Source organism: Dioscorea cayenensis, chromosome 3 (genome assembly GCF_009730915.1).
Source record: "Dioscorea cayenensis subsp. rotundata cultivar TDr96_F1 chromosome 3, TDr96_F1_v2_PseudoChromosome.rev07_lg8_w22 25.fasta, whole genome shotgun sequence".
NCBI lineage: Eukaryota > Viridiplantae > Streptophyta > Magnoliopsida > Dioscoreales > Dioscoreaceae > Dioscorea > Dioscorea cayenensis.
In genome coordinates this window covers 16,883,806-16,900,355 of record NC_052473.1, presented here as the reverse complement: position 1 = coordinate 16,900,355, position 16,550 = coordinate 16,883,806, and the positions used below count along the sequence as shown (strand labels likewise).

The 16,550-nt window shown below is 30.9% G+C and overlaps 1 protein-coding gene and 1 long non-coding RNA gene across 2 annotated transcripts; both read right to left on the bottom strand.

Annotated features, from left to right (window-relative positions):
• Positions 1 to 7,309: 7,309 nt before the first annotated feature.
• Positions 7,310 to 7,491, bottom strand: LOC120249296. Its single transcript, XR_005532821.1, has 2 exons — positions 7,450 to 7,491; positions 7,310 to 7,385 (listed from the first exon to the last, which is right to left on the bottom strand). It is a non-coding gene; the product is annotated as an uncharacterized LOC120249296 (long non-coding RNA).
• A 1,184-nt stretch (positions 7,492 to 8,675) lies between these two features.
• LOC120283724 (protein VACUOLELESS1-like) lies at positions 8,676 to 10,481 on the bottom strand. Its single transcript, XM_039290450.1, has 5 exons — positions 10,165 to 10,481; positions 9,766 to 9,895; positions 9,568 to 9,671; positions 9,222 to 9,318; positions 8,676 to 8,986 (listed from the first exon to the last, which is right to left on the bottom strand). The coding sequence occupies exons 1-4, from the start codon at positions 10,293 to 10,295 to the stop codon at positions 9,312 to 9,314; spliced, it is 372 nt and encodes a 123-aa protein (XP_039146384.1). The 5' UTR covers positions 10,296 to 10,481; the 3' UTR covers positions 8,676 to 8,986; positions 9,222 to 9,311.
• Between the last annotated feature and the right edge of the window lie 6,069 nt (positions 10,482 to 16,550).

Below are 16,550 nucleotides of genomic sequence, written 5' to 3'. Positions count from 1 at the left end.
AGTGAAAGACTTTCACTACAAAGTCAATTACTTTCTCAGCAAAATAACAAAACAATGTTTGGTATGTATAATGAAAATTATAATTGAAATGCATGTAAAGTTAATTCTTTCATTTGATATGAATAAGTTTCTATGTAAAGTTATATGCATTGCCAATTTTGCGCTTAATTACTCTAGTTAATAAAATTTTTAAAAAAATTATATAAAAAGTGAAAATCCCACCACTAAACCCTATGTTACACCAAATGAATTCATTAAATCCATACAAAAAAGCTAAAATAGTTCCAAAAAGATAAAAATTAAACAAAAAAAACATTAAAAAAGTAAAAAAAATTCATAAAAAATCCAATGAATGATCTCTCTTGTCCTAGGGTTTTGGAAAGAAAAGAAAACGAAAGAGTTTTGCTCTAGAGTTTTCAAAAGCAGGAAAAGATAAAGAAAAAAAATTATGAATTTTACTCGCCTAATATTTTCACAGCCATTGTGTGATCCTTTTCACACCCTTCCCACTATGAATAATTTTCCCTAGTCATAGGGAAAGCAATTACATGAAAACCGTTACTTTGCATAGTTTATATTAAAACCATACGTGTGAAAGTCTTTCACATATTTTATTTTCCCTGCAAAATTATTACTTTCCCACATACCAAACGACCCCTAAAAAGGTAATAAATTTAAACTTCATAAATTTAATACACTTATAAGTGAGACAAAACTAAAAAAAAAAGTTATAATAAGATAACTAAAAAGAACTAAAGAAAAGTTGAGATACGTAAAAATGACGGAAGGGATATTATCTTAAAGATGCATGTCTTTTTACTCTATTTGTTAACCTGTCTCACAAGGTAAATTTTTTATATTGTTAATTCATCGTTACTTGAGATGCTTGTGACTTTGTTAAAAGAAAAATAAACAAATAAATTAGTATTTTTTTTCATAATATTTAGGTTATTAAATTTTTTTAAAAATAATACTGTTTTCTCGTTAAAAAATAAATTATTGAATATTTTAAAAAGTTTTCATTAATTATTTCATTAAAATCTTGATTCAAGATCATTAAATAAATTTAAAGAAAATTTTTTCTATTTTTTTATAGACATTTAGTTAGTTATTTAAATTATTTACTACCATTGAGTGAGCCGTTTCCGGTTTAACTAATTTGAAGGGTATGGCGTAATAAATAATAATTAAAATTATAAAATAAAGAATATTTTTTATTATCTATAACTTTAAATCAACTAGTCCCTAACTTGTGGATAGTTATAAAAAAAAAAAAATCTATAACTTCAATTATTATAACTTTTTAAGTTTAAAAGTATAAAATCATTTATATTTGAAATCTATAATCAAAAGAAAAAAAAAATTAAAGGTAATTTGATATAAAATCAAAATAAAAAATATAAAGATAAACACAAATCACAAGAAAATCTCACAAAATAAACAGGCAAACAGTATATATAAATTCAATTAGGATTAGTATTGTGCTAATTTTGTACCTTACTTTAATCGAACTCAATGTTAATACTAATTTAATTAGGATTAGTACAACCTAATTTATTTGTTATATATAATAGATAAGGAGCCCCAAGATGTGCCTCAGTCATGATATGTGCATCTTCTCGCCAACAACTAGCGGACTATAGCTTTTGATTGGTGGTTAGTAATTTTTCTTTTAATTTTGTATATTAATTTTGTATATATACATTAAAATCACCTGAATGAGACTCATGGTTTATATATACATATATATATATATATTATGCAACCAATAATATGTATTATAACACATATGCATGAACCTATATAAATATTTTCAAATTTATGAGAATTCTTGTTGATTTTATTTTTTTCTTTTTGCTATGTTGATGATATCCGGGCTTCAACTAAATTTTAAAATTTTTCTCATATATTTAGATTAGAACTTAGACTTAATAATAATTTAAGTACAATTAGCATATATATCTTTTTATCCGGTTTTTGTGCGTGTTTCTTCGGATCAATTTTCGCTATTATTCCTTGATGTGAATTTTATTTAAAAATTCTATTAAGCTTGATACCACACCAGCTTATTTACCAAGAGAGTTAGCGCTTTATGCTTGCACTATGCATTATATATCATGCATATATCCATATTTATAATTTTCAAATATACAAAGATATTTTGAAAAAGAAAAGCAAATTAAGATGGTGTTCTCTTTATTTTTATAAATAAAAATTATTATGTCTGGAGATGTGAATCTAGAATTTACATGATATACGTGCAATTTTTAGCTTTCTTTTATCCTTTTATGTGATAATCAAGTATATATATATATATGATCGATATGATTTTATTTCTAATTTAAAGATATTTATGCAAATTTATAGTTTTGTAGAAGTAGTATACATTGAAAATGACAATTTTAAATATTATATGTTCATCCAAGAGAAATGATCATGTTGTGCCAAAGCTCCTTAATCTATCTATCTATCTATCTATATATATATATATATATATATATATATATATATATATCTTTGTATTCCAACCTAATTGCAATTTGCAAAATTAAAGAGTACAATGACATTTTGTCCTGAGCTGCGGAGGGATATCATGGGAGATCTCACAAAAGTATTTGCCTCTTCAAGATTATATTCGTTTGGTGCACTCACTCTCTTGGTCCACAGCAATGGCTAAAGCAAGATATCCTTTTTCTCCTAATCATGGATTCCCATTATTAATCGTCAATGATGATAACCAAGAAGGCAACCTAAGATTTTTCAACACATTCAATCAAAGATTTTATCCATTTTGATCTTCCCGATGGATATCATTGTCGTGTACTCGTGTGGTTGGCTAATAATAATGAATTTAAGCAGGATATGTGTTTGTTGAATCCTTTCTCCAAAACTCTGGATCGGGAATTACCCACACATACTTTTGAGTGACAAAAGAATATCATGTTGGTTATAAGGTAATCGATGTAAACAATCGAACGACTTCACTACGCGTGAGATAATAATACTAGAAAAATCTTGTAGATAGAGGTCGCTTTCTCACTCGATCCGAAAAGATGCTCAAACTAACTGCTTATAATATTTATCGCCTTATGCTTTTCGGATCTTAGATTATGGAGGTCGCGGGTGACTCATCGCGGCGCACATAGAGTCGATTGTTACTCGACGTTATATATGACAAAAGAAGCATTATTATGCTTTATCAATACATAATGATGTATAAGGTTTGCTCGATCTCGTAGTTGAAGTTATTGCTAATGCTGGGAACCCTCTCATGCACTAACTTGAGATATTGGTTGATTGCATGGGTGATTTGTTGATTGTCCGGTAGATACCATGCAGATGAACATACTACCAAAGCATACTACTACGCTAATTGGTACCGATTCTACAAATTGGATGAGGAGTGAAGTTCATCAGAGTGAAAAGCATTGGAGACTGTGCTTTGTTTCTAGGCAGAAATTCTACCATCGCTATTCCAGCCAATAAGTTCCCAGGATGTTTGAGTGATAGCATTTATTTCACTGATAATTTGCCTTTTGATAGTCATGAATATGGATATGAAGATCTTGGGCTCTACAACATGAAAGATAAGATATTTGAGATATTTCCTCCAAAGAGGCGGTCTCACACTCCATCCAAATTCCAACCATCATGGTTGGAAGCTCGTCCATACACTAATTAGACAGCTAATGAAATGTTTAGTTTTCGAGTTTGTTAATTTGTATATTTGTAGTTAGAACCCTATTATCGTTTATATGAGTAAAATGAAATCGGAGGTAGAAGACCACCTTTCTATATATAAAGTTTTAATAAACTACTAATTATATTTAAGAATAGAAATATAATATTCATGTAATTATTGAAATTTTTACTCACATCATTATTTACGTTGATAAAGTTTTAAAAATTAATTATATTTTGAGTATTTGTTTTATGAAGTTCTGATTCAATGAATTAATTTCATTATCTATAAGAACAATGTGCATGAAGCTTACTCATAACAACAGACTCAACTTTAAAATTTAATATATTCCAAAAGATGAGCGTTTGTGATCAAATAATATGCGTAAATATTCAAAATGTGCATCTTTATATCACCTTTGCTCCAACTCAGGTGGTCAATGGAGCCCAAATCTCTTTCTTTTAATACGATTAGAACTTAAATAAAATTCTGTGAGTTATAAATGGCTATTTGAAATAGCTTTAAAGCTGGCAGTTAAGTGAGTTGTTTTGGGGATTAAACCTTAGAATTAGCAATGAAGAAACAACAATAATATAAATTAATAAATAAAAAATAAATCAACTCTCGTCTCGACGTGTCCATATTTGTAAAAAAAATATTAATATCGAAAAATTTATAACTTGAATTATTATAACTTCTAAGTTCAAAAGTATAATTATTTATATTTAATAATATAAAATTATTAAATAAAAAATAAATCAACTCGTCCCCTGACGTGTCCATTTGTAAAAAAAAATAGTCAATATTTGTATTTATAACTTGAATTATTATAACTTTCTAAGTTCAAAAGTATAAAATTATTTATATTTAAAATATATAATGAAAATAAAAATAAAAATAAAAAATCCCAATCTAAATATTATATGCTTTGAGTCAGATATAAAATCAAAATAAAAGATATAAAGATAAACACAAATGACAAGAAAATCTCACAAAAGGCAAAGAGTATACATCAATTCAATTAGGTTTAGTATTGTGCTAATTTTGTACCAAACTTTAATTGTTCTCAATGTTAATGCTAATTCAATTAGGATTAGTACAACCAAATTTATTTGTTATATAATAGAGAGCTCGTGATATATGCATGTTCATATCTCTCTACAAAGCGACTAGTAGACTACAATTAAAGGAGTCGAGTAATTTTTCTTTTAATATTATATATTAATTTTGTATAAACAGCATCAAAATAACTCTCCAATGAGACTCATGGTTTTATATATATGCATCGATTATGTATTATAAAGCACTTTTCCTGACACGTAATTAGAAAGTGATAGTTGAATAGAGTGTTAATGGTAATTTTAAAATAAATAAATAAATAAATCGCTCGATATTAGAAAATAAAAGATAGCGCTGGATTTGTGACGGATATTAGAGTATATCAGTGACCTTATAATGAAGCTCTATGAAAATATATTCCTTCAGCCATGCTGGTTTATTCCTAACTCTAGTTAGTTTTCTTGACCTCTTCAATATTACTAGACTTATTGTTTTGTATCTATTACTTCACAGAGTGTAACTTGATTATCATGTAAGTCAAGTAGAGGAAAGTCTTGAATTATGGGTTTGCAAGGTAGGGTCAAATGAGCATGATTTTTGTTGTGGGTGTTTCAAAAGTAAACAACAATATCAAGCAACCAGGGAAATTAGCAAAAGAAATTCTCAGTTGACTTTTTGCTTTTGTTATAGAAAGACGATAAACAAGCTCATTGAAAAATAACATGTCACGGAAATAATAATTTTGTGTGAGTTGATATCAATGCAGCGGTTTGTAAAACTCACATGCGTGAATATCTAATAAAAATACATGTTTCAAAAATGGCCTTTCTTTTTAATTATTTAAATAATATTATGTGAAATGTATTATCAGTAGGATTAAAAGCGATTCAGCAGTGCGCAGTATCTATCGACATGATAATGAGTTGGCATTTTAAAAATATTAAGATATTAGTTTTTTTTTCATTCATATTCTTTTATTTTGGAAAATCACAAAAATGAGATTTTTTATTTTTAAATCATTTTTAAGTCTTTTTAAAAAGTTAATCCAAAAATAATAATAATAATAATAATAAACACATCAAAATATAAGAGACAAATAGTTTTAAAAATTTAAATCCACAAATACTTTTTAAAAACATGCAAAAATAATTCATATTTTAATAATAATAATAACATATTTATCCAAAATAACATCTATTAAAAATTATTTTTAAAAATAATAATAATAACTTAAAAATAGTTTAAAAATATCTCATTTTTGTGATTTTCTAAAAAAAAAAAACCATGTGAATGAAAAAATTCTGACCCATTATCTGTTCTAACTTCTAATAACATTAGCATTCTTCTTGAACTAATTTTTGATCATGTTAATTAAGGATTCCTGAAAATTAAACCTAAGCAAGGCTTACTGAAAGAAAATTGGAAAACAAAACAATTAGGCAATGAAATATACAGCAAGCAATCACCATAAGCTCATGCTTATTAATCACCTAAGTTTTTACAATATAACACCTCATCAGTTCATTTTTCCAATGTACAACTATCACACATTTTAATCAATATATAAAATAACTGCACCAGAATCAAAGATAAAATGCAAGTTTTTTTTCATCAGTCTATTGTCACCATATTGCTCCCAAACTTTACTACTTGCTCTACAAAAGTAATAGTTACCTGAGGAGAAGAGGAAATGCTCAATTGAAAATTTGAAACACCTGAATACCTCAATGGCTGCATTTGATTGGAGCTGTTAGCCATTATTAACCTGTCTCTCTGCCAATAGTTCATTCCATTTTATTTTCACATAGCTCTTTTTTGCAATCAAATCAATTTACACAAAGAATTAGCATGACTTACAATTGGGACTTTTGAAGAATACATGGACCAAAACAGCAGCAGATTGGAATTGAAACTATCAGTAATTCATGCTATGGATTGATCAGTTCATTAAGTTCATGAACAAACAACAGTTCAATAGTATTCACTTTACAAACTAATCACAGATATGGATACAGTGCGCAGCTAATTGATGAAGGCCAAACCAAATTTACAGGTAAGAAATATACAGCAAACAATGTAAGAATATGATCAACTGCACTTTATTCAAGCTTCAGTAGGATTAAGCAGTGCCGGATACTTGTGATTCTTGGATGCTCCAGTGTTTTACCTGAGGGTTTGCTGAGAATGAACACCTTATGGACCTCTCAATCACCTGCAGAAATAGAGATCACTTAAAAAAAAAAAAAAAATCACAGCCATAATGAACCAGATGTTTATCCAACATGATGTGTTGTGTGCATATGTTCAAATAAATTTCTGAGAATTGAGGAGAGCCAAAACTAGCTGAGACGTAAAAAATTTGGAGACAAGAGATTATATTCCTATTGCATATAACCTGATACACATACATACATATATGCTCACTGTAAATTTATAAATTCTGAGGATAGAAGAGAGAGGACTATCAGAGACATGCAAATTTTGGAGAAACAAATTTAAATTTCTATTCCTCCATCATAAGAAGAAATTCAGTTTACCTGTTTGTTTTTTTTTCCCACCACCCCCCCATTTTTTTTCTTCTCGGTTATCATTCATTGATCTGGAACCCCACAAGTCTCGCTTCAGCAAAGTACATTGGATGTACCTAAATTTAATATTGTTAGGATCAAAAGTAGAAACTAATAAATTAAAAGAAGTCAAGCACTTACTATGAGGGTATGATGAGTCGGATACTCATTTGGGCCCCAGTGATTATAGCAAGTGCCGCACGTCTTCTCCGAATGATCGCCTTTCCTCGCAGATCGATGATGTTTTCTTTCATTGTGATCATTAATGGTTTTTGAACATCTGAAACATTTCGACCTCAAAAAAGCTAACTGAGCTGCTGTGAAATCAGACTTTTCACAGCATGTAATCTGAAACTGGAAAAAAAAAATCAAACATTATTGATTTTGAGAGGGAATTAGCAAATAATCAAGTTGTTACTAGTTCAAGGCTACCAAAAATAATTATTGCCTACAAACAGGACTTAGAAACAAATTAAGGCCATGTGAAACAACATTTTCAAAGTGCATACACTGAAAATAAGAAGAAATTTTAAGAAAATATGCAATTTCAGTCTTTTGCACAGCCATAAATAATCATATTATACCAAAAAACCAAAAAATATGACCGGATTTTTTTAATAGTTACTGCCTATAACTTGAAGGATAAGTGAAAATTTGATCAAAATTACATCTTTAAGTAGTAATAATACTTAACTTTTCATATGAAATCATGAACAAGCAAGAACACTATCAACAAAACAAGAGACCATTCAAGAAACTTCAAAAAGCACATATAAATCCTTAAAAATCTAAATAACAATAACACAAGATAGTAATAAATAGTTACTGCCTATATATAACTTGAATGATATGCCAAATTTTGATTTGACTATAAAGCATCAATCAAATTACATATTTAAAATTTACCTTTTGATATAAAATCATAAATAGTATTAAAAAAAACCTCAAAGAAACCACTACAAGAAAAATCCCAAATCGGCACGGTGATATCGGCACGGAAATGAGTTTAAAAACCGTACCAAATTAATTTTAAGAGCAGTATTTAGGACCAAAAAATTAACTACTCTTTATAGAATGGTCATGAAATAAATTTTGAGCACCGTCGCTTTATACCGTGCCAAATTTTTGGCATCATGCTGCACACTTTCTTTACTTATTGTGCCAAATATTAACATTGATATTTAGCACGGACTTTTAGTTCCATATTTGGCATAGTTTTTAGCACGATTTTATAGGTTCGATGATTTTGGTACGGTTTTTGGCACGATTTTTATATATTATATTTTTTTCACAATAATTGGCACAGTTTTTTGGGAAAAATTATTCTGACTTTTTAGCACGCTTTTTATTTATTTTATAAAAAATAATTTTTATTTAAATTTTCTTGAATTACACCCATCAGAGAACACAACTGATGGTAAAATCTTCAAGCTGTTTGAACATGCAAGCAATACTCATGATGGGTTGTCAGCGTGAATTATACCAATATATTTTTTGGACGCACAAATGGTCACTAGTAGACTCCTTGGAATGATAATCTGTCTCTGAGACTATCAAAGATTGATGTTGCACCAGCATTCTGTCCTAGAGTTAGCTTCAAACGACCAAAAAATTCACTATCTTTAGCCTGGGATGCAGCATCAGCAGCTTCCTTTGCCATGCCAATTCGTGCATATGCCTGCTCATATTGCAGATCAAGATATCATATGTCAGAATTTTGAGAATTCAAAACCTGTTTGCCTAAAATTATAAAAATCTAGTGGACTCTATTCCGTGATAACTATCACATAACCAAGCCGAGGCTCATTTTTAGGATCATTTCTCGTTTTAGCTTGATGAATTCGGTAGGCCAAATAAATTGACCTTCATGATGTGAATTTGAATTGAAGAAGGGTGGGTTTGGTTTGAAGTACCTCTGATCTTTCCCTAGGTTCTGTAAGCTTTGGAATGTACTTCAGAGCCTCAGCTTCGCATCAGCACCAATGCATGCTTCAACAAAGGGTTTATAACCTGTATAAAAGCGGAAACAATTGGCAAATAAGCAAATGTTGATTCTGTTATATTTGTGATTGGTAGCCAAAAGTGAATTTCAAGGGAGGTTGAAGATGGGTGCAAACAAATACCCTTCAAGAGCTTAAAAGTACATATTTGGTCTCTGTCTTTCTCAAAAATTTTTTTAGTTTTATTTTTTGCAAAGAATCATTTGGTGACATTAAAAAAACATGCTTGCCAATAAATATTACATAATTAACAACTTACCACCAGGTGGTCTCTTCTCTTTGGAAAAATTTTTCCAGCGCAGCCCAGTCTCCTCGGGTAGAGAGTGCCAATGCTTTAAGCCAGTACCACCTCTTCTCTGGCACCTGCAGCAGCAAATATTGGCTATGACATGGGAAAATGGAAAGGAAAACAGAGACATGTTATCAATGTGATGAGTCTTAAAACATTGCTACCTACCTTAAATTCAGTTCTGACTTTCATTGCAGCTCGATGATTTCCCGTGCTAATACAAGTGCGAATTGTATCACTGATGCTCGAATCAATGAATATTGCTTGTTTTGTTGAAACCTCTAACTCATGTTGGATTCTGTAAGAATGCCAAATTAAATGAGAGTTTGCTTTTCTAGTAGAACATAGGAAAACAACATGAAGATGCCCTTATACGGGCATTAGATCATCAAAGAATGTTATTTCACACTTCTAACGGTAATTTATCATTCATGGAGAGGTTCCAGGCTTCAAGTTTCTTCCTATATATCATACAGGAGAGCCAAGAAAGACAACAAGGCCATAAATTTCATTTCACTCCATGAAATCCGTTATACATGTACAGTGTCAGCTTTTGTTTCACTTTACCTCAACAACTTTGCATGCTCTTCAGCAGCCTTTGATTCAAATATGTGTTCTTTGGTTTCAGCAAAGAGATTTTGTGCCTTCTCAATAAGTTTTATGCGCGGACCGTGAAGAGGTGTTCCTTTGCTTGCCATGGGATTCTTCTCAATTTCCCATGATTCCTTCAACAAAAGAAAAGCAACATCCTGCAAAACCAACTTTTAGTGCACCAAGTCCAGCAATCCATGTATAAATTAGCATGTAAGTTCTTAAAAATACTGATAATCCCAATCCAATAACTCAGTTGATAAGATACTTCGAAAGTTATTCAGTTTTGTCTGTAAGGTGGAGCCTCAAGGCTTCCTATAATTCTATGAAAATCATCCTCCATAATTGCCAGAAGTTTCTTCTTCCATTGCAATATTCTATTCCAAAACTGTTGTCTGATTTTTCCAAAAAAGGTATCAATTACATCTTTGTCCCAATAGGTTAACATGCCAAAAAGGGCTTTATTTTTCTCTAATCATCTTAAAATTATCTGAAATAATAACTTCGAAGAATGGCTTCCAATGTTGCTGTGAAAATCTGCAGCTAATTTGGGGGTATGAAGTAAAAATATGATAAATAGTTCATACAGCAAGATATGGTACTCATGTCCTGCACTAAAAAGGTTCAATTGGTGAAGTGATCCGACATTTATTGTGTTGTTTTCTTTCTCACAGACAACTTCTCATATCATCTTTAAACTAAAAGTGTCCCTGGACCATGATGTTTACAACATGAAAAATTATAGGAAAATACAGATAGACGGGCTGAGCTAATACTCTGGTTAATGCCTAGACATAAGACTTAAGAGGAAATAATAACCAGCATCCATCTCATGTATTCACACATTGAGAGATAGGGTTTCAGTTTTTTCCATTAAAGAATTGAAAGATGCATCTTAGAGCAAGTGCGTATTATATTGTGAGGGTTCACATGAGATCATAATAATATTGTCAAATAAACAGAGGACAGTGGACCAAACTTGAATAAACTACAAACTCTATAAATCCTTGTTAGAATTTATATTGGCAATGTTAACACCGATAATTAGCAGTTATGTGATTGGCTTACCAATCAGGACATGAAGCCAAATGTGTTTAAATCATGAGTCCTTTTCGGGTATGAATTGACAAAACTTCGTCTTAATATTACACAATTGGATGATCATATGGCTCTATTAAGTAATCAGCGGGAAGGCATGCTAAGTAATTAAACATGCCACAGGAGGTAGGACAAGACAACCTACCCCACTAAGATTTAAACAAACAATTGGAGTACTAAGCATCAAGATACGAGCTTTTGCATCATACCATAGCAAATGATGATGAACCAAAGAACCAAACTACTCCTTTGACTTTTTTTTTCTTGAGATTACACCAAAATTTTTAATAAACTAGTTATCTGAATAGACCACTCTAGAATCAACAATTAAAGTCGTCCAAATAAAAACAAGGATACTTGAATAACAAATGTCATGGAATGCAAGGTTGATTTGTCTTGTCCATTAAGCATGTTACTAGGCATGACAGTGAATTCCATTAAGCATTAAAAGATTAAAAAAAAACATGTTCAATGGGTTAATTATAGTAATACGATCTGATCATGCAGATTCAAACTAACACAACCAATTAAAAAAATCATAAACTCATAAAAATCACTAAGGAGATCAAATACCATGAAACTACATCATTTGTCAGGGATTACCTTGTAGAGAATGTTCAATTTCTCCCACTTCTCTTGAACCAATTTATATTGTAGAATTCTGTGAACAAATTAACAGATAATGATATGAGCAATCAGACAAAACCAATAGAAACAAATTAACAGATAATGCCGGTCAACCAGAAAAGGACACTCGGAGATGCAAATCCTTCGGTGCTGCTCGGGTGTCTTCTCTCTCGCTCGCTAGCCAAATGGAGAGGGATTCGAGGCTTTGAAGAAGAGAGAAGCAAATAGCGAGATCCAACAGGAAGGAGGCAATGCCAACTGTGAGGAAGCTTCAATGAGGGTTGGGGATTAGGGTTGGTGAGCAAGATAGTTGGGGGCCGGGGTCAGGGAGCTCGAGGAGCAGCGTCCATGGTGAAGAAGAAGAGGGATTAGGGTTAGGGATTTACAGGGGAAAGAAGAAAAAGAAAAAGAAACTAAGTCCAGTGTTTTCTGGGCTTACCCAAGATTGTGAACATGTTTTTCTTTTAATCTAGCTATCTTCTAGGCTAACGCGGAAGGGCACGATCGTCATTTCGCAGGAGCTACTACCGGTGCACGAGCGCAGCGTGTGTGGTGAAGAAGCGTGTGGAGAGATCGTCGGAGGATCCGACGGTGGTGGTTACGACGTACGAAGGACAGCACACGCATCCGAGCCCTGTGGTGACACGTGGCGCACATCCGAGCCAGTCTCCTTTAGGGTTCTCTACTCCGCCAGTGCACGTTAACGAGCTGCACATCCCCTTACATCAACGGCTTCCTCCCGATGGATCTCCGCCAGAGATTCTCCGATCAGACGGCTAGGAATGCTCCGATCATGGACTATGGTGGCCTACTGCAAGACGTGATCCCTCGGATGAACGAGTAGAGAGAGAGAGAGATAGAGAGAGAGTGTGACCAGTGGTACGTTCGTCATTTCGCCTATCGCATCTGGGTCTCTGAAGGCCATTTTTAAAACTATGGTGGCCTACTGCAAGACTTGAGAGCTTGATCTTATCTGATCCAAATAACGAAATTACAAAAAAAATATATAGTTTTTTTTATTTTGTGAATTTTAATATTATAAATTAACAGAGATGAAAATTGTTTAGTCTTGAGTTTGAAAAGATATTTTAGAGCTTTTTTTTTATTTTGATAATGAAATACAACTGCTTTTATTAATTTTATATATTGCGCTGGTCAACTAAGGGTATGGAAGTAATTTTAATTCATATAAATAGTTTTAATAATTTAGACAAAAATAACCTAAAAAATAAAATAATTAAAATTTTTGAAAAAATAAGTAATTAAACCTGGCGCTAGTGACTAGGGAGTCTTGGAGTAGGTGAGGACTGAGAAGGTACCAAACAGAAATTGTGTTGGAGTGTAGCTATTGGATGTTCTCCTTGTCTTGTTCACTCTTTGTTTTTATTTTTTATTTTTAAGTTTATTTCCTTAAATTGTTTAGAGTTCTTGCAATTTTTATTAATTTATTTTGTTGTTATTATTATTATTATTGGTTTTTAAAGAACATGGACAAAAATCATAATATAATAATTTATTTCCTTAAATTTTTTTTTAAAGTTTGAAAAATATAATAATAAATTAACAAGACTGTGTACTGAAAAGACCGGGCACTTCTTTTCTTATACTTTTACCACCACCACATGCAATTATTTATGCCATGCTTAGGAAATAATTTGGAGATTAAAGAGATAACAAGGGATTAGTGGAAGGATTAAAGAGGGTTTAGAGTTTGTTTGGTGTGAATTTTGTAAATTATTATATTTATATTTTTGGCACTGAATTTGGCACGGTAATATTATATTAATATATTTATGTTTTAATCGAATTTGATAATCTGTAATATTATATTAATATATTTATGTTTTTGGCACCGTATTTGGGACGTTTTTAATATGTTAATATATTTATAATTTTCGTACGACCGTGCTTGGGACTTGCTTTTAATATATTAATATATTTATAATTTTATGCCTATGATTTGTCACGATTAATAATTTTACTATATTATATTTTGGCGACTATGATTCGTGACAGTGTTAATATATATATTATTATATTTATATTTTTAAGATCAGATTTCGTAAGACGCTTTTTAAGATATTATTATATTTTATATTTGTTAGACTGATTTAGACCATCATAAGTATATTATTATATATTATATTATCTACAGCGAGATAGATCTAAGAATATATTATTATATTTTGGGATTTTAAGACGCGGTATTTAAGATCTGTAATAATATAATTATATTTTTAAAAATATGTCTGACTGATTCTAAGATCTATATTAAAAAGTATTAAATTTATATATATTCTAAGACCTAGACAGACTGAATTAAAAAACTATTTTTAAAAATTCACATGTTTCGACAGCTGCTTGAGTTCAGTATCAAATGTCAGAATAAATTGTCACGATTTTGTTTTAGGCTCAATTTTACCACTGCCGAGATTTGAAATTTTTCTTGTAGTGAACATCTAACCGAATTAACGCTTTCCATACAATCCTCAAACATCTAACTTAAGGCGATCAAATATATATATACCAGGAGAGACAGACAGAGAGAGAGAGATGCATGCATGCTTCTTCTTCATCATGATTAATCCAAAACAAAAAGAAAAGAAAAAACAAGAAAAGCATATAATAACTAAACTTTGAAGATGGAAACCATGAATAATATAAAACAAATTAAGAACATCCCAACTCCACCTACCAACATACCAAGAATGGGAAGACATCATTCAAGATTCTTTCAAAATAACAAGGAAATGGAAAACAATGGCCAAGAACAATCAAACTCAATCTGAACATGCAACAATTGAAAACAAAAGATCAATTAAGAAATCTAAATAGAAAGAAACAACAGTTCATATATATTCAATAAGCTCAATCTTTCTAACAAAGATTAATAATGATTCAAGACCCTAAAAACTCTATCTAGCCCATCAACAACCTGAAATCAAAGATCAGTTTCAAAAAAGGAAACTAAGAGGAGAAGGAGAGGGAGAGAGAGAGAGAGATGAATACCTTTTCCGCCATTTTCCTTCCCGCGCTCTTCTCTTTGCTTCTTGGTTTGTTTTAGATTCAATGTGCACGTACAGTAAGGTCCTTTTATAATCCAACCCAGTTATAATTTATAGCTGAGCCCAGGACACCTGATTGCTCACGTGATCTGGTTCCAAGATTTTATGTTTTGTCAAACAAAACACCAAAATTTTAAAAACCTGATCAGCACTGCACACTAAGGGTACACCCACAAACAAGTATACTTACAATTTTAATATTCTAAAGGGTTGTAAATGTAATTTTAATTAAAAAAGTTGATATTTTCAGGGGTACACTTGAAAATATGAAAAACTAACAAACAGTCATCCCTAAGTGAGTAATACCTTTCTTTGACATTAATTAGAATTCGCACAATGTCTTTGATGCGCAAAATTAGATAGTATTTTTTAGGGTTTAGGCATTAATTTTTTCAATTCAAGATCCAAGTAAATTTTTCTTATTGCCAATATAGTATGCACTCACTGCTCTTTTCCAAGATTAAACTGAAAATTCACACTTCAAAAATGAAGCCTCTAGAAATTCAATATGATCACATAAATGCTCTGATGCTAAATAAGACTAACACATATGTCAACATATTGCAAATTATGAAAAATAAAAAATAAAAATAAAAGAAGAAGATCAAGCTCCTAGCTACTTTAAGAGTTTTGGAGAATGCATAGCAGAGAAATAATATTCAGTAATAATCTTCATAAATGGATTATGGAAAACCAAGTAGACAACACTGACGAGTGACGACAACAAAGTTCAATCTATCAATGAACTCACTCTGGATGTAATATATGTTATGGTTTCTGATTTAATCAAAATGATCCAAAAAAACATTAATATTTTATGGATTGGAGAGAAAAATAAACAAGCAATATTACAAATTTTACTGAGGCACAAATGCAATAATGAAGTTTCATGAGGGTATATATCCAGAAAAAAACATAACTCTAACTAATATACATCAATTCTGCAGTGAAAATCCTGGCTTCAAGAGCTATACTTTGCTTCATAATAATCTCCAAAAAAATATAGATTTATTACAAAATTATTGGATATTTGAATCATATAACCCAAATAATAAGAAATACACAAAAATATAGAGAAAATAATTAAAGGTTGGAGATTTACTTACTTTTTTAGAGTACCAAGTGGCCTTTTTACTGTTGTGAAGTAGTCCGGATATCTCTGAAATATTTGTGTGATTCACCAAGTAATGACACAGATATTTGCAAGTTCTCACTTTGCATTAATCTGGTTTGCTTCATCCAAAACGGACTCTTGAATTGACAGCTCCTAGAATATTTGTTCGAGAGTGACCACGAGGTTCGAGTAAGTCACACGATCAAGATCAATTCCTTCGGCACGCATTTCCGGCACTACATTGACAGCCTCTTCAACCATTCTGGCAAATCCATAAGACTTGATCAAAGTATTGTAGCTATACAATACAAATCAGGTTCTAGTCCATGTTGTCTAAGCTCACTGAGCACACCAGCTACTTCTTCAATCCAACATTTTTTTCATATATATATATATATATATATCAATCAAAATATTGTATGTATAGTGATTGGAAGTATAACTGGTTTATTTCGTCT

Bases quoted from the DNA above. Each gene is read 5' to 3' on its own strand.
- LOC120283724 (XM_039290450.1), bottom strand. From the start codon at position 10,295: ATGGCAAGCAAAGGAACACCTCTTCACGGTCCGCGCATAAAACTTATT. The intron at 9,896-10,164 runs GTAAAGTGAAAC...GCATTCTTACAG, and splicing joins GAGCATGCAAAGTTGTTGAG to AATCCAACATGAGTTAGAGG. The intron at 9,672-9,765 runs GTAGGTAGCAAT...TTGCTGCTGCAG, and splicing joins AAGTCAGAACTGAATTTAAG to GTGCCAGAGAAGAGGTGGTA.